General features: G+C 40.2%; 1 protein-coding gene across 5 annotated transcripts in view; it reads left to right on the top strand.

Moving 5' to 3' along the window:
- The window catches only part of KCNH8 (potassium voltage-gated channel subfamily H member 8), a 675,597-nt gene that overhangs the window by 426,070 nt on the left and 225,479 nt on the right, over window positions 1-24,048 (top strand). For all 5 annotated transcript variants that reach the window (XM_082259173.1, XM_082259175.1, XM_082259174.1 and 2 more), the window contains exons 3-4: window positions 6,264-6,395; window positions 16,537-16,661. In XM_082259173.1, coding sequence (XP_082115299.1) covers window positions 6,264-6,395; window positions 16,537-16,661 — 257 coding nt within the window. The remainder of the gene's footprint in view (window positions 1-6,263; window positions 6,396-16,536; window positions 16,662-24,048) is intronic.

Consider the following 24,048-nt stretch of genomic DNA (forward strand, 5'->3'; position numbering starts at 1 on the left):
TCTACTGGTAGGAAAGCAGAGCCCAAGATACATACTGAGGGGGAACAGGTTCTGGGGATCCATGGGAGTGACCCACCAACATATATCAGTGCAAAATAGTAAGGCTATATGTGGTGTTTAAGAACAGTATGATTTTCAAGAACAGCATCAGCAACACTGAATTCTGGCATCACAAATTTCATGTGTGAAATTTATTTTTTAACTTTTTTACATTTAGCTTTGCTTAAATGCAGTAGCAGCACCCCAATCCTATACACTTTTTACATGAAAAAAAATCTAGGTAGTTTTGGCTGAAACAACTGTTTTTTTTTTTTTTTTGTTTTTTTATTAAGCAGCAGTAGATCTAATTGACAAGTGAAAGACACAGCAACAAAAACAAATCTAAAAGCTATGGTAAAAATAAATCTAAATTGCTCAACTTCAGAGGAAATTGTCTGGTAACAAAAAAGATTCTAATAGTATAGTTTGCAAAGTACTACACTGCATAGTCTAAATAAAATGATAAAACAGTGCACAAACACACTTCAAAACCCCACATTACCTGAACTCCCTCCTAACCCCATATCCACAATTTTCCCCAAAATATTTGTAGCACCCTCCGAGTCAGGTGCTAGATATTAGATATAGTTTTGCCGTTTCTGCTTAACAGGAAACAGCAGGAAAACCATAGTTGCTCTGTCTGCTTAACAGGGAGCAGGATTTCTAGTTTGCCTGTTACATGTGTCCATGTGTGATTCATTTGGTCTGAGGGAGTATCCCTACTGTATCCAATAGGGGAGCCTGTTGGACAGTGGTGGAAACCCAGCCAATGACACACAGGCTTTTGTGGCTGTCTCAGTTGGAGGGCACAACCGCAGTGCATCCTGGGATTGATCATAAAAGCCGAGGGCACATGTGACATGGCGTCTTTGGCGGGAAGCAGAGTCCCAGGAGGAAGGTGACGGCTGTCTCTCCTCATGTCAGGAAGGAAAGGTGGTCACAGGCAGTCAGCCTAGTGAACCAGTGATGTGGCTGAACCCAGAGGTCCAGTGAAGCTGACTGAGAAGGTGAAGTCAATTCAACTCTGGAAAAACAGTGTTCGTGAGTACAGGGAAGCTTGCCAAAGGGTCTGCCCAGGAAGGGGGACCACTCCAGTGGCTAGAGTCAGTGGACGGGTGTCAGCACACAGGAAGTGATAGTAAAGGGGGTGCCAAGTTGTTAAACCCTGAAGAGAATATTCAAACAGGAACAGTCTATTTATCTTCACTTCTGTGGCAAGGTGAAGCAGCGGGCTTGCCGCACACCACAGATAGATGTCCCTCACATTGTGCATAGTTCAAGTTGGAGTATCCCACTCATCCCTTCTCCCATCCCATTATAAAATAAAAACAACAAAAATCAAATCTCCTGGACTGTTTACTGACTGAGCCAAGGACTTAAAGTACTAAGAATTTACAAGTCATTGCTATGGGTAACCCAGTGGAATCCACTTTAAGCAGCTCCCATGGGAGTAGTGCTACATATTCAAAACATAGACTTCATGTATTATTTGGTAGAATTTGACTAGTGGACAGTATGTGAGCAATTGAATAGGCAGAAAATGGAAATAGGTAGGACAGGTTTTATTTTAAAATAATTTAGAGTGTATTATTTGAAAGACATTGGTCAACAATATTGTTCAGAGACAGGATAGAATCTAAACAGTTTGGTTGCACTGCAAAACAAGAGAGAGAGATGAGGCAGTTTGTATCTTGCAATAAACACTAGAGTATTATCTGGGAGACAATAGCCACAAAAACTGTTCAGTGGATAGATAATATGTATGCAGCTTAGAAAGCCCACTATATAATAGTATAGCTAATATAACTCTTTTGCTGCCAGGCCCCCTTTGCTCTATGTTTAATACAGGTGGCAAGACCATTTTTGCAATTTTTCCATTGCTTTTTATTTTTCCCTTTCAGCTTTCAGAATTTGTAAAAAAACCTCCCCAAATTACACATTTTATGGAAGCACATGTTGTGGAATCTTTTCTTGTCAGGTACAAATACCTGATAACTGTTAGTCAGTGATACCAAATCAGAGATATGTAGCTACATAGAGATCAGACAAGACTCAGTGGTTGAATCAAAGTGATCTGAATTTATTATTCTGCGTTTGAGATTAAATATACCATATGACGTATGAAAAGTAGGTTGTATTAAGATATTATTTGACCAATCAGGAGTTAGTAAAACATTTTGGTAAGGTTAGGGGGTTAAAAGTCTATATTTCAGACTTTGCAATTTTCATCAGGGATTTTCCACTAAAAGATATGTGTCTTGTGGTCACAACATCCAGACAGGGTTCCTCATCCTCCAAGGAGGGGATTTTTTTTTGCAGAATATTGCAACCCATCAAATATATTTTTAGCTTTTGCAAAGTTGCATGAACATGAAAGAAATAAGATAGAGACAAGGGGTTAATATTTTGAAGCCATTTTGTCCTAAGTAGCCATCTTTGCCACCTCACATGTGACCAGTAAAATAAAAAAAAGGTGCTGAAAACAGTTTAAAGCCCCGTGATATTTGCTCAAATGTTAATCAAAACTTTTTTTATTAAAAATACACTAAAATAATTATTAGCAGATACAAACACTGTAACATTTATGAAATTGCTGCTAAATTCAAATGAAATATAAAAGCTTAACCTGTATTGAGTTAATCTACAAATATATGAGGCATTCATAGTCCATCATCCATAATGTACACAGAAAAAGAGAAAAAAAGGGTTTTGTCGTACTGTACCGGCCAGAAAGGAGCACAAATCAAGTAATAAAATATCAAATGTATTAATTCACATATAAAAAACAAAACAATTAGATGCTGATATGCATCTCTTTAAAAACACACAATACATAACCATATAGAAAGATAGAGAATCAAGAGGTTGTAGCTACATAGTGAATACTAGAAGATGGGTCCTCAATTGAGGACTCACTATGTAGCTACAACCTCTTGGTTCTCTATATTTCTATATGGTTATGTATTGTGTGTTTTTAACAAGACACATATCAGCGTCTAATTTTTTTTTGTTTATTTGTGAATTAATAAATTTTATATTTTATTGCTTGATTTGTGCTCCTTTTTGGCCTGTATTGAGTTAATAAATAACAAAATTGTGTACATTTGTATTTGTGCTTTTTTGCGAAATGGGGAAATAAGCACATTTATCTTCATATCTAGAGGTTTCCATTTTTCACTTACAGTACATCTTTGAGGGTTTGTAAAAGACCCCCCAAACCATATATTTTTTTTGAAAGCACATGACCAACAGAATAAAAAGAAGGTGCTACTGATTTTTAAGGCCTTGTGGTATTTGCACAAATGTTAATCAAAACAATATTGTTTTCTAAAATTACTCTAAAATCATTTTAACAGACACAAACACTGCAAATTTTATTAAATTCCTTCTAAATTCCTACTAAATGTAAAAGCTTAACTTGTATTAAAGCGAAGCTCCAGCCCAATAAACCAAAAAATTAAGTCAGCAGCTACAAATACTGTAGCTGCTGACTTTTAATATTAGGACACCCCAGCTGATTTTTCAATTGGCTCTTGAGTGCTTCTCCCACCATGAATTCACATTCTGTGCAGCTGCTGAGTCCCAATTGATGTCAATGGGACTGCCTGCATGGCGATGCATGGAACATCTGTGCAGCTAAACACGGCCTTTCTATATAGTAGTATGCCCCTTGTGAATGAGGCCTTATGCCTTGTTTAGACTGGTGGCTGGAAGGTGTCAATGAGGTTGAGCTGTGTTTCTGCCACCCACCAACTGCCCCCCCCTACTTTTACTGAAATAGGCAGTGGACGGGGGTGTTTGTCACGAATGCAAAACATTGTGCCCACAGCATGTAAAGTTGACCCAACTTGTAGCAATGCTTCCCATTGGCACACAGTCAAAACAGTTGCGATGCATTTATCAGCAAAAATTAGGTAAAACAGGTGGTGAGGAGGTGTCGCATTGCTACCTCACTGCCTGTCAGTAGCCCCTGAGGATGTTCCTCAATCTCCTAACACTGGCTATCCTGAGACAGTATATTGTGGCCCCAGGCTCTCGGGAAGAATGAGAAAGCCCAGGAACCATGTGGGGGGTGCCGGCAGGGGGACCACACCGCCAATTCTGTAAAAGTGATCAAGGGCCAAACAGCCACCTGGATTTAGTGTATATTATGAGTGTGTTAACCTGTGTGTTGGGGAGGCAGCACTTAAAATCTAAGAACTAGAGAATGCAATAAATGGGAATAAAATAAGCGCGCTCTCCAGAAATTTGTGCAAGGGACAAAAAAGAAAATGCTATATAAGAAATAGCAAGGTGTAAATAACTTAAATCTACCAGCTACTATCACAAAAGCTGTGTTTGGTGACAATCAGTGTAAAAACACCCTATGAAGTGTAGATATCCCACACTGAGAAGAAACAAATGGCAAAAACTTTCCACAAAGTTTGCACAAATAGGGAAAGAAAGTCCTTTCGGACACAAGTCCATTGGTTTCTTCAAATTAAATTTCCCGTGAAGAGTGAATGTGTCCAAAACACTTGTATCTTCACCCAAGGACAGGGTGGGGCATGCACTGTGGATGGCTCCTTACCAAAAAGATACCAATAATTGGCAGTCAAGATGAATCGACGGCCTGTATACTCACAGTGTATCATCCCCTCCTTTCCATATACACCTCGTGCTTGTGAAGAAAATATAGTGAATGGCTCCTTACCAGAAATTACATATTTATTAGACTTGAAACGTGTGTATATATGTTGCCTGCGATGTCGTTCCCAAAGTAACTCCAGAAGGGCAGTATGGAAGTTCAGTCCTCCCCTTGCTCCACCACTGACACCAATCAAAGGAAATTGGGTCCTCACAGGGGAGGTCAAACAGAGAGGAAGCAGACTAATAGTGCATTATCTTTAAAACAACATGGATTTATTGAAAATTGCACTTACATATAACGAAGAATAAACAAACACGTTTTCAAGCCTGCACGGCCGCCTGCAGGGGATTATGTTAGTTTTCATGGCAAATAGGGCCTTTACAATTAATTGCAATTTATCCTTATTACTCTTCATAACATTCTGGAATATATGCAAACTTAGGTGGTATTGGACGACTTGACGCAAGTACACTATATGCCGCTGTCATCTTTGTTTACACGCCAATATGCTTTTAATGCTTTCATCAAATGTTAATGCATATTATTTTAAATAAAATTTATTTTAGTACAAAAATTACTACACTATGGTAGCATTTCTGTATTTCTGAGGTTAAGCTATTGGTCTTGGCTATCGCTTCCAGATTGGAAGCCCATTGAGATCTAGTGTGAAGTCGTCTCTGGCCCTGGGACTACTGCGGAGGTTATAGTGTATACCTGGCCCAGCAACAGATTGATTGAACCTTGGCTTTCCACGGTTTTTTATTGACCTCTCTATAACCTTAGGGTCAATCTGATCTGGTAAGCAGGATTGCCCTTTCCCTCAGTGGTGACATGTGTTTCTTGTTCACAGCAGTCGGTGTGGAGATATCTTTCAACATCAAGTGGATTTCAAACTTATGAAATTTGTAATATTTTAACTGAACTTTGTTACCTTAGTTGGTGCTGCACCCTTTTGTTATATAGTATATGCAAATTGCCATTATAAAAACGGAGGCAGCAGACATTGTGAAAATGAATATTTGTGTCATACACAAGAAATGTGTTTTAAGTGAGCATTTGCAGAGAATATTTTTTACTCTGAATCTGTTTAAAGTAAGTCATACTTTTTTTCTGATTTCTGAATTAGTTATTGATATACTAGACATTAGGTCTTCTGAGGCAGGATGATGAGGGGAGACAACTTTCTAATTAATCAAGTGAAAGACATACACTGTAAATAGCAAACTTTAAATATCACAGTCAGCACACTGGGAATTTTTCTATTAAAATAGGCAAGTTATGATCAATATGAGGTTCAGAGTAAAAGTGTAATTTGGAAGTAATAAGAAGCTTCATTAGGACATTTTAATGATCCCAGCAGATAAATTTTGCATTTAAATCAATGCTTTACTTCCACAAAGAGGAGTGCTGTTAAGCTTCATCAGATGAGACAAGCAGATTTACATTTACTGAACAGCTGTGGTTTCTCGACTATTGACCTTTCCAATAAGATTTGGGTAAAATTACATTAGCTGCAGCTCTAGATTTGTACTTTTTTGTTTCAACCGTGTGCTTGTATTTAGTATGCTGATTTTTTTATTTATTTTCATTTTAGGTACTTCATTCTGGTGCCTATTGGACATTGTTCCCATAAAGAATGAAAAGGGTGATGTGGTACTTTTTCTGTCATCATTTAAGGACATTACAGATACAAAAATTAAAATTGCCCAGGAAGAGAAAAAAGAAGGTGTGTATCTCTATACTTTTAATAATCAATGTGGAATGTATATATGACATATAGAGGTTTATTTACTAAAGGTAATAATATTGTGCACTGCAAGTGCATCTGCAAGAACACTGCAAGTGCAGTTGTGTTAGATCTGAGGGAAAATTTTACTAGCCGAGCTAGCAACAGGGTAATGCACAATGTAGTCATCCAAAATTAGGAAGCCAACTAGATATCAATGCTTGATTTTCGCAGGAGGCATATTTCCCTCTAGAGTGTTTCAAAAACCCCAGCTTGGAGGAAGCCCTTTCCTCCTGAAGATTCTAACTATGATCATTATGACAGAACCTATAGCAGGAAACTCTTTGAGCTGCTTTTGTTTGGTGAGACAGTATCCTGCCAGACTCAATATTATATGCAGGTAAGTAAAGAAGTGACTCCCAAAATGCTACAGACCACAGCTCTGGCACATCCATTTACAAATTAAAACCATGTGATTATCGTACATCACGTCCACACTGCACCTAGAAAGAAACCCTCTTTTTCTTTTCTCCCCTAAGTGTGGCCTCTTTCTTTACACATCTGACCCAATCACTCACAAGATTACCTATGCTGGGGTGGCCTTGCTTCAATTGTCTATAAAGACCACAGTAGTTATCTTTCCTTGGAGAAAAATCTGAGTGCATCTTCTTCTCCCCCTTTGTGCCTCGGTCTCGTACTACCCTGACAAAGTGAAGGGCATGTTTCCCTGCAACCCTGACTAACCAAACCTGGGATATTAGAGTATCAAAAAATTTAATAAATATGTGTAGAACTACCCCCACTGGGGTTGATGACTGGCTTCCACACTCCTGAACAGCCAGGCCACAAGCATTTTCCACACTTTCTCCAGCCACAAGGAATAGTCTTTGAACTTGTTTTTTGTGGTTTTATTAGCGATGCCCAGCTTTACTGAAACAAATAACCAGGAACAGCTTGCTCCCAATGTACAAGATCTTGAACTGTCCACCTTTCTGGACACTGACAGTCTTTTAAGATGAAATGAAAAAGCCCCTTAAGGACTAGGAACTCTCAGTCCCTTAGAAAGTAGCACTTTGTGTAGTAACCAACATCCAGGAATATCTCCCATTCCACTACTGCCTGCAGGACTACCAGCCCATCTGGCTGCTTCTTCACCAGCCCACTCAGCTGCTTCTTCACTAGCCCACCCGGCTGCTCCATAGAACTTCCAGGGCAAGGGTTTAGCACAACACTGTCCCCCAGAAAGGCCAACTACATGTGGCAGTCTCTTCCCTTGTATATCCCTGGGTGTGCTGATGTACTCACACTGTCCTCCTTGCTCCCTGCTGGTCCTTAGGCAAGATTACCTTAAAACCGCACTGTTGTCAGGATTTTCCCAAGCCAGCCCGAGCTCCAGCCTGGAGGGAGAGCCCCCCTCCCAGACTTAGGTGTTCCTCCTAAGCCACCGACAGTCTCATTAGCACGCCATCTGCCACCCAACTCCCCTGCTGGCATTAATCATCCATATTTAAGAGCTGTCTCAGCCACACTGCCAAGGCCACTGCCTGGTTATTGCCCATGCTCCCTAAGTATGCATATCCACCCTCCTGGCCTTCGCCCTCTAGCGTTTAGACGTTTCTCTAAACTCCCAGAACCAGGGGGAGTCACCAGAGACCAGCCTTTGTCAGTCATCCAGCTTGGCCTGCAGTAAACCCTGATCCAGATTCCGGGCTTACACTTACCATTAGTCATACAAATAAATTTACCTGTACTAACTTGATAGCACATTAGAGGGTGCTATATATGCTCATTGATATCGAAAAAGCTTTTTCCACTATTATTGTTCCTCTCCGTATTATCTCACTTACCCTCTCAAAATTTCCCCCATTCCCAATCACCTCCACCCCTCTACACTTTTCTTTGAGAATCTCACGCCCTAAGAGCTAAAAAAATTGTGCATCCTTACCCTTTACCACTTGACCATTACCTAATTACAAACCCCCCCCCCCCCCTCACCCTAACTAACTGGCTCTTCCCATATGTCACATCTGACCCTTTCACATCCTACAAACATATATTATGGTTTTTGCTTCCTTGGAATGTGATCCTACTTTAATATCCCTCAGTGTCAAGGGATTGTATAGTCCAGAAAAGAGAATTTCATTACTCAGGGAGCTCAAAAAGAAACATACTCTAATTGTTAGAAACAAACAGAAGAAATGGGTTAAGCAACCTACTGTATTAACAAAACAACATATGGCAAAATACAGAAAGACAAATATGCACTCACAAGAAAGCCACGTAGTATTTTGCCATAAGTGGTTTTGTTAATGCATGTGATTGTTGCGCCCTTTTCCTCTGTTTGTAGCTGCTATTGTGAATTTATCCTTATATCACCAGGAGTAGCAAGACTTCACACTTAGGTTACCTACTAATAATGTCTCATCATTTACACAAATGTAATAAATATCACAATGTTTGTAGTATGTGTGTAATGTCAGCTTATATTTGATGCCTTTTGCTGGGCTAATGTCACACTCCCTAACATTTATTCACAAGAGAAAAACACTGTTAAAAACATTTGACCAAAAAAGTTAAAGAACATTGAACAATAGAGAAAATGAGGATCATTTGACCAGCAGGAGAAATAATATGTGTGAAACCTCAGCATTTTGTACATAGTGTATTGAAATCCCTGTGCGAATGGCCAAACATATGGTGGAGTGAACCTTCAGCTGAAGTGAAACATTTAGCAGCAGTATCACCACCACTGCTAAATGTGAGAACTTCTTGCTCAGGGCTCTTAGTTGTTGGCCTCCTAACAACCAGTGACCCAGCACATTCAGCTGTAAGCTGGGGTTTCTTGACTGACATATAAATGTAAACAAACAGCTGGAATAGCATATACCCCCTCCCCTCCATACCATCCCTAAATGTATTACCAGACACTTTATGTCTGGTATTCATATTAAAGTGGACCCAACTCATTTTTTTAACCCCTTACAGGCACATCCAATAAGAAACCAACTGTACTCTCTAAGGTCTTCAAGAACTCAAACAACTTTTACGCACCCTCAAATTGGAAACCAAAGCCAATTCGAAACACTTTTTTACACACACAAAAAATATAGTATATATGGGGATAAGAGGGAAAAATATATGGGGAAAGCCTTATAGGCAGCCAAGTCTGTAACACACATGTCACTACCTGGTACAGGACGCGTTAACAGGAGGGTTTCTCTGATACCTCCTATCCTGTATACCCTCTGGATTTGGGAACATGGAATAGCAGGAAGAGGAGTGGCATGGGTGCCTGTGGTAGGCCCAGACACAGTGGATGATCTGGGTGCAGACCAGATCTGGTGCATAATGCAGGCACACATGTGGAGCAAAGGAACCTACAGATGCAGGAAGAAAGCTGTAGTCAAAACAGGGTGGAATCAGCAACAGATGAGTAGCAAGGGTACAAAATCCAGGAGCAGGGTCAGAAACCAGGCTAAGGTTAATATTAACAGTCAGGCAAAAAAGCTATCAAATCTGCAGACAGAAAAGAAGTTAGGACACAAGCCAGAGTCAGCAGCAGGCGTTCAGGATACAACAGATTCAGGACAGAGAAACAGAATGCAGTTCTCAGAAGCTGATGACCCCTCAGAAACTTCTCTTCTGTGTGTTGTGCTTAAAATAGAGATAAGCATCAATGCCATTCAAACAGTGAGACATGCGCACTTGTTCACATATGCACAGATCTTTAGGCATTACCATACACTCAGTTCTCCTGACAATATATTTCTTGTACGGATCATTTAATTTCCCCATGGGAAATTTTCACGTGACAACATCCCAATCAGCTGCAACCATGGAATTCCTTATCATGCAGCCACACTTAACAAAGGATGCAGGTTACATTATTGACCTAATATGAGCACATAGCCTTATTTGGTTAATGACATTGTCAAATTATGGTCATCTAGCCACATTAGTTCAATTATGTCATCAGCATCCCCACTCCTTTGTCACATGTGGCTGCAAGGTGGGAAATTCCAGCAGATTGTGATGTTGTCATTCTGTCATGTGACAGTTTCCGACTGGTTTCTTAACTCATCCATAATTTATAGCATTAAAAAAATCTCAGGGCAAGTTATGCACTCTACCAAAGCTATAACTGACCATCAACAATATTCTGCCTAGAAACCAAAAACCTTCCCCCTCAACACAAACCAGCAACACAGAGGGAAAAATGGCGTAGACTCTCCTAAAGTACCTACACAAGAGTAAAACACCCACACTAATTAAAGAAGAGCCTCCTTCCTCGAGTGACATTTCACAGAGCAGAATCTCAAAATTCCTCAAAGATCTTAAAGTTCAAGCTAAAACAGTTGGCAAACTGTATGCTATTCAATCTGAATAAAATCATTGACCTTGACCCACGGGGCTTTGTGTCAGGTAAAGAGGCCTAGAGACAACACAGTCAAATCTGTCAACATTCTGTGGCTTGGGAACTAGATGCAAGCTACTTTTTCTCAAATAAGGTTTTATTTTAAAATGATGACCTGGTTTTCTTCTGTACCAACAACAGACAGTGAAAGTCAAATTAAATTGATGCTTAATTTGACAAGGTAGTGATGTCCCCTATCCTCGTTCCTCGTCATATTGACTCCGAAATCCTGCATTAGAAAATCTAAACATACAGAGGCAGTACATGGTATAAATATTGAAAACAAGGGGTATAATGTGGCTGCATTTGCAGATGATCTATTTTTATTTCTCTTGTAACCCCAAGTGATCATACAAATTCTACTAAAGGAACTTACGCTGTTTGGCTATGTATCTCATTCTAGCTTGCCCAGGCTTATTAACACTCGCAATGATACTCCTGAATAACTAAGGAGAAATTCCAACAACATATCCCCTGTGTTATCAGGTTGTATACCAAATGAGAATTTGATTGACAAACAGGCCTTAATCATTCAACAGTAGGATAAACCCAACCCATGTGGACCTATTTAGAACTCAAAAATGACATCATAACTAATAAATCCAAACATTATTTTACACAAACTTTTTTTTTCTTTGAAATAGCCTGCTTTACTTCACTCCTAGTCCATAGTAAAGGTTATTATGTAAAAGCTTCAACTGCAAGACTTTTAAAATGTTAAAATATTTCAAAAGCAACCAATTAGCTTAAGTTTCACTTATCCCAGTATTATATGAACATGTATATTCTTTTATAATATGAAATAATATATATATATATATATATATATATATATATATATATATATATATATATACACATATATATAATTTATTCTTATTTCATAATATGACCCAGAGGTTAGACAGTAGTGCTTTCTTCTAACAAGATTCTAAACGGAAGTAGGAACAAGGAACTTTGAATTTAGCAGTTTTTCTGTTGTAGTATAGTCTTTCATATATCCAAAGCTGCTGACTCAAAATCTTTTCTGTTCTCTTTATATATTCAACTAATCTGGTACTAAAACTATAAATATATTTATATATTTTATCAAAGTACAATGTTCCTACTGAGCTCATTAGGAGAAAGAACAATTGCCACAAAGGAATGAGGATAGTGGTTTCCAAGAAGTTGTTCTCAGTGTAAAATCATTGCTTTAATTGAGAAAGACACTTATATAGGGAAAAAGATATAGTCTTTTTCTTATGTATAACATTTTACAAAATCCTTCTGTAAATAAGGTGTCCTAGAAGAATTATTAGCGTTACTCTGTGCAACATATTTCATACTCTTCCTGTCTTTAAACCATTTTTTACTTTTGTCCCACACTTCAACAAAAGTAATACCATGGCTATCTCAAGCTAGTTTCTACATCTTTTAAAGATACTTTAACTAAGACTACTCAGTTTCAACTGAGCAGAGAAAATGTTTAAACACTGATTCCTTTTCAGTTTCCCTTTTAGTTTAAACAATCTGTGCATTCAGTTAAACTTCCTTTCTAGCAAAACTGTGCATCATCCCTGCTATGGCTTAAAAGGTATAGAAGATGTAGGTGGGTGGTGCTGAAAAGGATATGAAGCTGATTTCATTCCTCAGTGTGAAGGTAAGTCCATAATAAGGAGTACAAATACTCTTACTAGGCACCTTTCTTACATGAAGGACCTCAAAGGTACCTAGAGGACACTATGTAAGATCGAAGTAAAGTACCACAACAAAAATGATAACCAAAATAATAAACCATAATGTTTCTGGGGCAATAAGTTGTACTTTTTATTGAGGATTAGATGGTCAGACCCTGGTGAAGGGGGAACCTTATAGCCCCTGAAATGTATTCTTATGTTGTCTTATGGATTAGAGTAGATGTAAACCCAATCACAGAAATCTCATATAATTTTTACATGTTTAAATATTTAAACAAGTATTTATTCATATTTAGAAATATAAAGCCTTAGTATAAATATTACATGGTAATCCTGCCTTCAATTTCCCAGATCAGGCACTTCATATTCTGAAGTGACAGCCCTCTGTCCATGTATCCCAGTTACTGCCCTGTTTTGTCAATCTTCAACCGCTAGAGACAGCAAAAATCCACGTCAATGCTTACAGGACAGGTATACTTTGCCAATCACACTACAGTAAACATATTCTGAGCAGTGACGTGCAATCAGGTGAATAGTGGTTGGAGTAGATCAGCAGAATTAGGATGCAAGAAAGGGTTGGAAAAAAATGTGAAAATAGTATTTTTTAAAGAAAAAAGCATGACAATTGTGTAAGATACATGGTGGTTTAGAATAATAAATATCAGATCTAAAGACCCAATTTAATTATTGATTTAGTGATTAGAACTACTAAAGAAAAATTTACATTCTAAAAGAAGATACTGTATGTTTAACTAATGACTGGTAGACTATCTTACTCACCTGACCTTTCTGTTTTTAAAGAAGAAGAGGAATTGTTAAGGGGCTTTAGCAGGGTAAAAGCAAGGATTTTCCATTTGATTTGCAAAGAGATTTGCTGAAAGGATTGACCTAGTGCACTGAGAGATGAAATTAGGTCACGTGGATGATTGTGAAAGCAGTGTTTTCTACTGACTATAATATGATTGCATGTAAGAGGTGTAAATAATTCAGAAACTAATGTAAAATATATAGTGTTCAAATGGCAAATGTTTCACAATAATATTTTTTTTTGTCTAAATTGTGTTAATGTATGATATAATTGCATGCTTTTGGATCTACAAAACAGTGATAAGTCTTTGTTTACCCAAACATAAACATGTTTTTAACTATATAATAATAATAAAGCATCAATGCCAGAGCTGCTTCTGCATTTTTTTCACACATGTTTTAAAAAATAATTTTAGGCTTGAATATTACTTAAAACTCCCCAAAAAATGATATACTTTCTGAAAGCAGAGCCCCTAGAGAATAAAATGGTGGTTGTTCAAGTTTTTTATGTCACACAATTTTAGCACAATGGTTTATCAAGTGCAACATTTCAGAAAAAAAATACACAAAAGTTAATTTTGTGGCACACAAACGCGATCTATTACCCAATTTTTTGGTAAACTATAAAAGATGGGGATGACCCTGTCAAGCCTTAAAATATTGTGTGTCCATAAAACATCAACAAACTTTGGTGCTCCAAAAATTTCTTTGCTTTAAAGCCTCTGTAGGTCATGAGTTTAGAGTTAACTGTGAATAATGGCCCTCCAACATGCATAATGATATGTAACATAGGTAGCACAATCAAAATGTTCATACATGTCCCTGACGCATGTGTTTATGGTCATATATGCATGTATGTGGAGGCCAGGGCTCAAAAATGTAGGGGGTTTAAGTGCTTGGTTAATTTTTTTTACACTTTTTTCACTAAAACTCCCCTCTATGATGCTGTTTTGCTGTGACAGGGTTTCATCTTTTTTACCAATTATGCCCTCCATTGAAGCTACTGCAGTATACTTCATGAGCTTCTTTCCTGGCCTGATTCTGAGGTCTAGGTAGAGGAGATCAGAAAAGGGATGTTTGTTGATCTCTCTCCCCTTTACTAAGCGGTACAGGTCACACTGGTCCTGGACCACTTTGTTGTGTGAAAACTTCTATAAATGCACGAAACTACAATTATCAACAAAAAAGAGTTAAAGTGCTAACGTACGCTAATTCATTATGATATGCAGATGTACTGTACATCTAATTTTAAGTGAATACAGTGTTGACTCCTCTAAAATTCTTAACAAATAAAAAAAAAAGTGAAGAAAATATGTGAACAAAATGCAAATATTTGTCCCATACTTAAATAAAGTCCTCCTATCAATGTGATAGATTAATGTTTGTAACCAACATAAACTTCTCCAATCAAGTGAAAATTCTTCTTATATTGTTCCAAATATTTATGCCTAAATGAACTGTTAGTGTCGCATTTTCTTTGTAAAACAACTCCACAAGGACTATAGATGGATGATCACTCTCCAAGGGTATAGATATCACAGATGCTCAGCAACTCAGACACATAGAGGTGAGATAAAAGAACCTTGCATAGTGTAAGATTATTTAAAACAGCGGAAGGTTTATTTAAAAAAATGTCCACTCACATTCTATGGTGTCTAACCCCCTCCAGAAAATCTGCATAAAAATAAATCCAGAGCCGAATTTCTCCCAAATTGCCAATGCCACTAGCTGATACACGTCCAGCTAAGATTAATAGTAGCACATCAAACACCTGCCCTACATACGTTTTGTCATTTGACGTCTTCCTGGGGCAAGTATTTAAGTTCAGTTTGGGTAAGAGGAAGGTGACATTGCAGATTCTTTGGTTATGGTTTGGGTTTAAATAGGCAGATATTACTGGAACATGCACAAAATAATAATAATTAAATGTATTGATGTCAAGAGAGGAGTACTCCAGATGACACAAATATTAATGATGTAATTTTAGGCTTGCGTGTTTTCTTTTATTTTTGCCTTTAGTAAATCCCAATGTATATATTCATTTGTACCTAGAACATATATATCAATTTATAAGCATATATTGTAATATATACTGTATATATATATATATATATATCATTTATTCTTACGTCATAATATGACCCAGAGGTTAGACAGTAGTGCTTTCTTCTAACAAGATTCTAAACGGAAGCAGGAGCAATGTTAAGCTATAACATTCACCCAATGTTTTCCCTCTTTATTTGTATCAGTGGGGCTGTGCTGAGGTTCTATTTCAGTTTTTATTGTTTTCTTACCAATAGAATTGTACAGGCTTTGGAATAAAGCATTCTAGGTAGCACAATGTCAGTTAGGTTTGCATGGTCAATCTCTGTGTATAATCTTGAAGTAGAAGGAAAAGAAAAAAAAGGCTCCAAGGACAACTGCCCATATTATGTAGAAGGCTTCATTGGCTATTTTGAATAGAGGAGTGGTTTGCCTAAAGTGTATTAAGAATACATGGTTTGAATAATCTTTATCAATGTGTTAGTTAACATATATGCAAAAAATGTATTTAAGAAGAAATTTGTTGTCTAGTAATAAAATGACAGTAATAATGGTTCTCAGGCAACACAAAACTACTGGTGATGAAGGTACACGACTGGTTGCTTGTTTCAGAAACAATACCCGATATTCAATAACATATACTGTATTCTGTTAAACTTTTGTTGAATGTCTGTGATTTAGCTAGCACATGTATGATTTACAGTCAATATTGATGTTAAAGAATTTTTCTATATACCTTAATCATGAATCTTTTTTCGATAAACATCTGATGATTCAACCATCAAACTGCAACCACAAACATGCAGTATGTGTCCAGTGTATTCGTTTTTGTAAAAACAGAATTTGTATTAACATATATTTATCTATATATTAGGTACAGACATTTTAAACATCCCCAATACTTTACATTTTCTACTCCTCTAGACATACAAATTTGTCAAATCATTGCTCTTAGTGATATCAAAAATGCAACTGTAATTCCACAATGTTTCCTCATTTTCAATTGTCAAAGTCCTCTCAAAGAAATATTGTCTGCTCTCTTGATATTCCAGCATGAATCTTTTGTTCACATCAGGGAAAAGCATTGAAGTCTGTCGTTATATTTTATTACATTCTAAAAAGTGCCATAGAAGTACATCTCTGAAAGGTTAAAATTGCATGTGGTGATATTTAATTGCTTGTTACTTTTGTTCCACAGAAAAATACAGAAAAGGAAAAGCAGGGTCCCATTTTGAGGCAGCAAGGAGACGGAGTCGGGCTGTTCTTTATCACATCTCCGGTCACCTACAAAGGAGAGAAAAGGGCAAATTAAAGCTTAATAAAGTAAGAATGACATATGTGTGTATGTGAAAATTGTAGTGTAGTGGTTCCTGGTGATGTTGTAATTAGGGTTGAGCGGACACCTAGATGTCCGTGTTCGACGGGTTCGGCCGAACTTTAAAAAAAAGTCCGGGTCCGTGTCCCGGACTTTTACCGAACTTTTCCCGGACACCGAACCCCATTGAAGTCAATGGGGACCCGAACTTTAAGGCACTAAAATGGCTCTAAAACACCAAAGGAAAGGGCTAGAGTGCTGCAAATGGCAGCAAAACGTAATTAAGAGCATGGCAAGTGCTCTGCAAACAAATGTGGATAGGGAAATAACTTAAAACAACAAAAAAAAACAGAAAAATAAAACAATGTTCTTCTTCATCTCTGAAGGACGAGGCCCATATGGAGTAGGAGGGAGGTTGAGGTGGTGGTGGATGTGGCGGTGACATAGGCGTGCGCACAGGGTGTGCTGGGTGTGCCTGGGCACACCCTAATCACCTAGGGCACATAGCATTGCCAGTGAGGAGATGGGAAAGATCTCCCTGGGACCTGCTCTGCTCTATTTCTCCTTGCCTACAGGTACATGGCCCCGATACATTACTCTCCCTGCTGGCAAACACATGCATGTGTATTTCAACTTTGGGGTGCACACCTTAATGCAATAGGCTGCGCACACCTATGGGCGGTGTAGGTGGAAGCGGCGGTGGAGGAGGACCAGGGCCGGATTAACAGCATCATGGGCTTGGTGCTGAGGATTTTGAAGGGCCTTAAGGGCCGTGCCTTGCCATGCACCCAGAGGAGGAAGGGTGCAGCCATGCATGCCTAATTCAACATGGGATGCTGTCTCTGAAGCCCATAAACACATCCATGCATCGCCAACTGTCCCTCCTTGTCCGGCCTTCACGCTGTGTGGGGAGGTTCTGAGGGTGCTGCCTGGGGAAGCGAGCATAGAAGCCAGACTTCTGTGTTTACAAGTGACAGAAGAGCGGTAACAGTGAATATGGCCAACCCGGGGCCTATATAAAAGGTAGGGGCCTGGAGCTGCAGCTCCAATAGCCCCTACATTAATCTGGCCCTGAGGAGGAGGACGAGGTAGCCAACACTGCTTCTTTTCAAAAATTTTAAATGAGGGTACACCCCAAAAGAGTGAGAAAGAGCAAAAATGGAACAATGGGTGGGTAAGGTCGGTATCCATTGCTATTCTGCATAAGGTACGGAAAAGTCCCGTGGGATCCATGCCTGGTTCATTTTAATGAACGTGAGCTTGTCCACATTGTCTCTGGACAGGCGGCTGCGCTTGTCTGTTATAACGCCCCCAGCCGTGCTAAATACCCGTTCAGATAATACACTGGCTGCAGGGCACGCCAGCACCTCCAAGGCGTAAAGGGCAAGCTCAGGCCATGTGCCCAATTTGGAGACCCAGAAGTTGAAGGGGGCAGACCCGTCATTCACTACATGTAGGCGTGTGCACACATACTGCTCCACCATGTTGGTAAAATGCTGCCTCCTGCTAAGACGTTCCATCTGAGCTGCTGGTGCTGCTGTTTGTTGTGGCGTGCTGACAAAGCTTTTCCACATTTCGGCCATGCTAACCCTGCCTTCTGAGGTGCTGGCGGTGCCCTGGTTGCGTTGGCGACCTCCTCCTCCTCCTCCTCTGCCTTGTGCTTCCACTGTGGCCCCGCTGTCAGATGGGAATGCCAGCAGCATGGCGTCTACCAGCGTGCGCTTGTACTCGCGCATCTTGCGATCGCGCTCCAGTGAGTGAATTAAGGACGGTACGTTGTCCTTGTAACGGGGATCCAGCAGCGTGGCCACCCAGTAATCAGCACAAGTTAGAATGTGGGCAACTCGGCGGTCGTTGTGGAGACACTGCAGCATGTAATCGCTCATGTGTGCCAGGCTGCCCAGAGGCAACGAAAGGCTGTCCTCTGTGGGAGGTGTATCGTCCGTGTCCTCTGTATCCCCCCAGCCACGCACCAGTGATGGCCATGAGCTGGCCTGGGTGCCACCCTGCTGTGAACATGGTTCCATCTCCTCCTCCAGCTCCTCCTCCTCCTCATCCTCCAGAACTGTGCCCCTGCTGGACAATTGCGTCCCTGGCGTTTGCGTGTGCAGGAACCCACCCTCGGAGCCCCTTGCGAATGACTGCCCTGAAAGCCTTGGAAATGTTACCTCTTCATCCTCCTCCTCCTCCTCATCCTGTGCCACATCCTCTTCCATCATCGCCCGAATTGTTTTTTCAAGGAGGCATAGAAGTGGGATAGTTAAGCTGAGAACGGCGTCATTGCCACTGGCCATGTTGGTGGAGTACTCAAAACAGCGCAACAAGGCACACAGGTCTCGCATGGAGGCCCAGTTAAATTAAATAGCGGAATAGAAAATATGATCCAAAAAAAGTGTATGTATATCACACGTACACAACCACACTGGGCCCCAATTACTATTGTTTGTACCCCTAAAAGGCTAGATGAGGAGTAGGGGGAGTATGGAACAGGCAGCACCCTCAAACCTTCAGAAGTATGAGATGAACCCCAACAACTTGGAAAGGTGGATCTCTCTCACACGTACCAACACAGACTATCCCCCAATTTAACTGATCCCCAAAGGTTTTTGATTAAATAGCGGAATAGAAAATATGATCCAAAAAAAGTGTATGTATATCACACGTACACAACCACACTAGGCCCCAATTACTATTGTTTGTACCCCTAAAAGGCTAGATGAGGAGTAGGGGGGGTATGGAACAGGCAGCACCCTCAAACCTTCAGAAGTATGAGATGAACCCCAACAACTTGGAAAGGTGGATCTCTCTCACACGTACCAACACAGACTATCCCCCAATTTAACTGATCCCCAAAGGTTTTTGATTAAATAGCGGAATAGAAAATATGATCCAAAAAAAGTGTATGTATATCACACGTACACAACCACACTAGGCCCCAATTACTATTGTTTGTACCCCTAAAAGGCTAGGAGTAGGGGGAGTATGGAACAGGCAGCACCCTCAAACCTTCAGAAGTATGAGATGAACCCCAACAACTTGGAAAGGTGGATCTCTCTCACACGTACCAACACAGACTATCCCCCAATTTAACTGATCCCCAAAGGTTTTTGATTAAATAGCGGAATAGAAAATATGATCCAAAAAAAGTGTATGTATATCACACGTACACAACCACACTAGGCCCCAATTACTATTGTTTGTACCCCTAAAAGGCTAGATGAGGAGTAGGGGGGGTATGGAACAGGCAGCAACCTCAAATCTTCAGAAGTATGAGATGAACCCCAAAAACTTGGAAAGGTGGATCTCTCTCACACGTACCAACACAGACTATCCCCCAATTTAACTGATCCCCAAAGGTTTTTGATTAAATAGCGGAATAGAAAATATGATCCAAAAAAAGTGTATGTATATCACACGTACACAACCACACTAGGCCCCAATTACTATTGTTTGTACCCCTAAAAGGCTAGATGAGGAGTAGGGGGGGTATGGAACAGGCAGCACCCTCAAACCTTCAGAAGTATGAGATGAACCCCAACAACTTGGAAAGGTGGATCTCTCTCACACGTACCAACACAGACTATCCCCCAATTTAACTGATCCCCAAAGGTTTTTGATTAAATAGCGGAATAGAAAATATGATCCAAAAAAAGTGTATGTATATCACACGTACACAACCACACTAGGCCCCAATTACTATTGTTTGTACCCCTAAAAGGCTAGATGAGGAGTAGGGGGGGTATGGAACAGGCAGCACCCTCAAACCTTCAGAAGTATGAGATGAACCCCAACAACTTGGAAAGGTGGATCTCTCTCACACGTACCAACACAGACTATCCCCCAATTTAACTGATCCCCAAAGGTTTTTGATTAAATAGCGGAATAGAAAATATGATCCAAAAAAAGTGTATGTATATCACACGTACACAACCACACTAGGCCCCAATTACTATTGTTTGTACCCCTAAAAGGCTAGGAGTAGGGGGAGTATGGAACAGGCAGCACCCTCAAACCTTCAGAAGTATGAGATGAACCCCAACAACTTGGAAAGGTGGATCTCTCTCACACGTACCAACACAGACTATCCCCCAATTTAACTGATCCCCAAAGGTTTTTGATTAAATAGCGGAATAGAAAATATGATCCAAAAAAAGTGTATGTATATCACACGTACACAACCACACTAGGCCCCAATTACTATTGTTTGTACCCCTAAAAGGCTAGATGAGGAGTAGGGGGGGTATGGAACAGGCAGCACCCTCAAATCTTCAGAAGTATGAGATGAACCCCAAAAACTTGGAAAGGTGGATCTCTCTCACACGTACCAACACAGACTATCCCCCAATTTAACTGATCCCCAAAGGTTTTTGATTAAATAGCGGAATAGAAAATATGATCCAAAAAAAGTGTATGTATATCACACGTACACAACCACACTAGGCCCCAATTACTATTGTTTGTACCCCTAAAAGGCTAGATGAGGAGTAGGGGGGGTATGGAACAGGCAGCACCCTCAAACCTTCAGAAGTATGAGATGAACCCCAACAACTTGGAAAGGTGGATCTCTCTCACACGTACCAACACAGACTATCCCCCAATTTAACTGATCCCCAAAGGTTTTTGATTAAATAGCGGAATAGAAAATATGATCCAAAAAAAGTGTATGTATATCACACGTACACAACCACACTAGGCCCCAATTACTATTGTTTGTACCCCTAAAAGGCTAGATGAGGAGTAGGGGGGGTATGGAACAGGCAGCACCCTCAAACCTTCAGAAGTATGAGATGAACCCCAACAACTTGGAAAGGTGGATCTCTCTCACACGTACCAACACAGACTATCCCCCAATTTAACTGATCCCCAAAGGTTTTTGATTAAATAGCGGAATAGAAAATATGATCCAAAAAAAGTGTATGTATATCACACGTACACAACCACACTAGGCCCCAATTACTATTGTTTGTACCCCTAAAAGGCTAGATGAGGAGTAGGGGGGGTATGGAACAGGCAGCACCCTCAAACCTTCAGAAGTATGAGATGAACCCCAACAACTTGGAAAGGTGGATCTCTCTCACACGTACCAACACAGACTATCCCCCAATTTAACTGATCCCCAAAGGTTTTTGATTAAATAGCGGAATAGAAAATATGATCCAAAAAAAGTGTATGTATATCACACGTACACAACCACACTAGGCCCCAATTACTATTGTTTGTACCCCTAAAAGGCTAGATGAGGAGTAGGGGGGGTATGGAACAGGCAGCACCCTCAAATCTTCAGAAGTATGAGATGAACCCCAAAAACTTGGAAAGGTGGATCTCTCTCACACGTACCAACACAGACTATCCCCCAATTTAACTGATCCCCAAAGGTTTTTGATTAAATAGCGGAATAGAAAATATGATCCAAAAAAAGTGTATGTATATCACACGTACACAACCACACTAGGCCCCAATTACTATTGTTTGTACCCCTAAAAGGCTAGATGAGGAGTAGGGGGGGTATGGAACAGGCAGCACCCTCAAACCTTCAGAAGTATGAGATGAACCCCAACAACTTGGAAAGGTGGATCTCTCTCACACGTACCAACACAGACTATCCCCCAATTTAACTGATCCCCAAAGGTTTTTGATTAAATAGCGGAATAGAAAATATGATCCAAAAAAAGTGTATGTATATCACACGTACACAACCACACTAGGCCCCAATTACTATTGTTTGTACCCCTAAAAGGCTAGGAGTAGGGGGAGTATGGAACAGGCAGCACCCTCAAACCTTCAGAAGTATGAGATGAACCCCAACAACTTGGAAAGGTGGATCTCTCTCACACGTACCAACACAGACTATCCCCCAATTTAACTGATCCCCAAAGGTTTTTGATTAAATAGCGGAATAGAAAATATGATCCAAAAAAAGTGTATGTATATCACACGTACACAACCACACTAGGCCCCAATTACTATTGTTTGTACCCCTAAAAGGCTAGATGAGGAGTAGGGGGAGTATGGAACAGGCAGCACCCTCAAATCTTCAGAAGTATGAGATTGTGTTCACTGTACCCCACAAAGATTGAGTTCACTGCACCCCACAATGATTGTGTTCACTGCACCCCACAAAGATTGTGTTCACTGCACCTCACAAAGATTGTGTTCACTGTACCCCCCAAAGATTGTGTTCACTGCACCCCACAAAGATTCTGTTCACTGTACCCCACAAAGATTCTGTTCACTGCACCCCACAAAGATTGTGTTCACTGCACCTCACAAAGATTGTGTTCACTGTACCCCCCAAAGATTGTGTTCACTGCACCCCACAAAGATTCTGTTCACTGTACCCCACAAAGATTGTGTTCACTGCACCCTAAAAGGATGTTGTTCACTGCACCCCACAAAGATTGTGTTCACTGCACCCTAAAAGGATGTTGTTCACTGCACCCCAAAAAGATTGTGTTCACTGTACCCCCCCAAAGATTGTGTTCACTGCACCCCACAAAGATTGTGTTCACTGCACCCCAAAAAGATTGTGTTCACTGTACCCCCCAAAGATTGTGTTCACTGCACCCCAAAAAGATTGTGTTCACTGTACCCCCCAAAGATTGTGTTCACTGCACCCCACAAAGATTCTGTTCACTGTACCCCACAAAGATTGTGTTCACTGCACCCCAAAAAGATTGTGTTCACTGTACCCCCCCAAAGATTGTGTTCACTGCACCCCACAAAGATTCTGTTCACTGCACCCCACAAAGGATTTTGTTCACTGCACCCCAAAAAGATTGTGTTCACTGCACCCCAAAAAGGATTTTGATCACTGCACCCCAAAAAGGATGTTGTTCACTGCACCCCAAAAATGATTTTGTTCACTCCACCCCAAAAAGATTGTGTTCACTGCACCCCACAAAGATTGTGTTCACTGCACCCCAAAAAGATTGTGTTCACTGTACCCCCCAAAGATTGTGTTCACTGCACCCCACAAAGATTCTGTTCACTGTACCCCACAAAGATTGTGTTCACTGCACCCCAAAAAGATTGTGTTCACTGCACCCCAAAAAGGATGTTGTTCACTGCACCCCAAAAAGGATGTTGTTCACTCCACCCCAAAAAGATTGTGTTCACTGCACCCCACAAAGATTGTGTTCACTGCACCCCAAAAAGATTGTGTTCACTGCACCCCAAAAATGATTTTGTTCACTGCACCCCAAAAAGGATGTTGTTCACTGCACCCCAAAAAGGATGTTGTTCACTCCACCCCAAAAAGATTGTGTTCACTGCACCCCAAAAAGATTGTGTTCACTGCACCCCACAAAGGATTTTGTTCACTGCACCCCAAAAAGATTGTGTTCACTGCACCCCAAAAAGGATGTTGTTCACTGCACCCCAAAAAGGATTTTGTTC

The sequence above is a fragment of the Pelophylax lessonae genome (assembly GCF_965119305.1).
Source record: "Pelophylax lessonae genome assembly, chromosome: 5".
In the NCBI taxonomy this organism is placed as follows: Eukaryota; Metazoa; Chordata; class Amphibia; order Anura; family Ranidae; genus Pelophylax; species Pelophylax lessonae.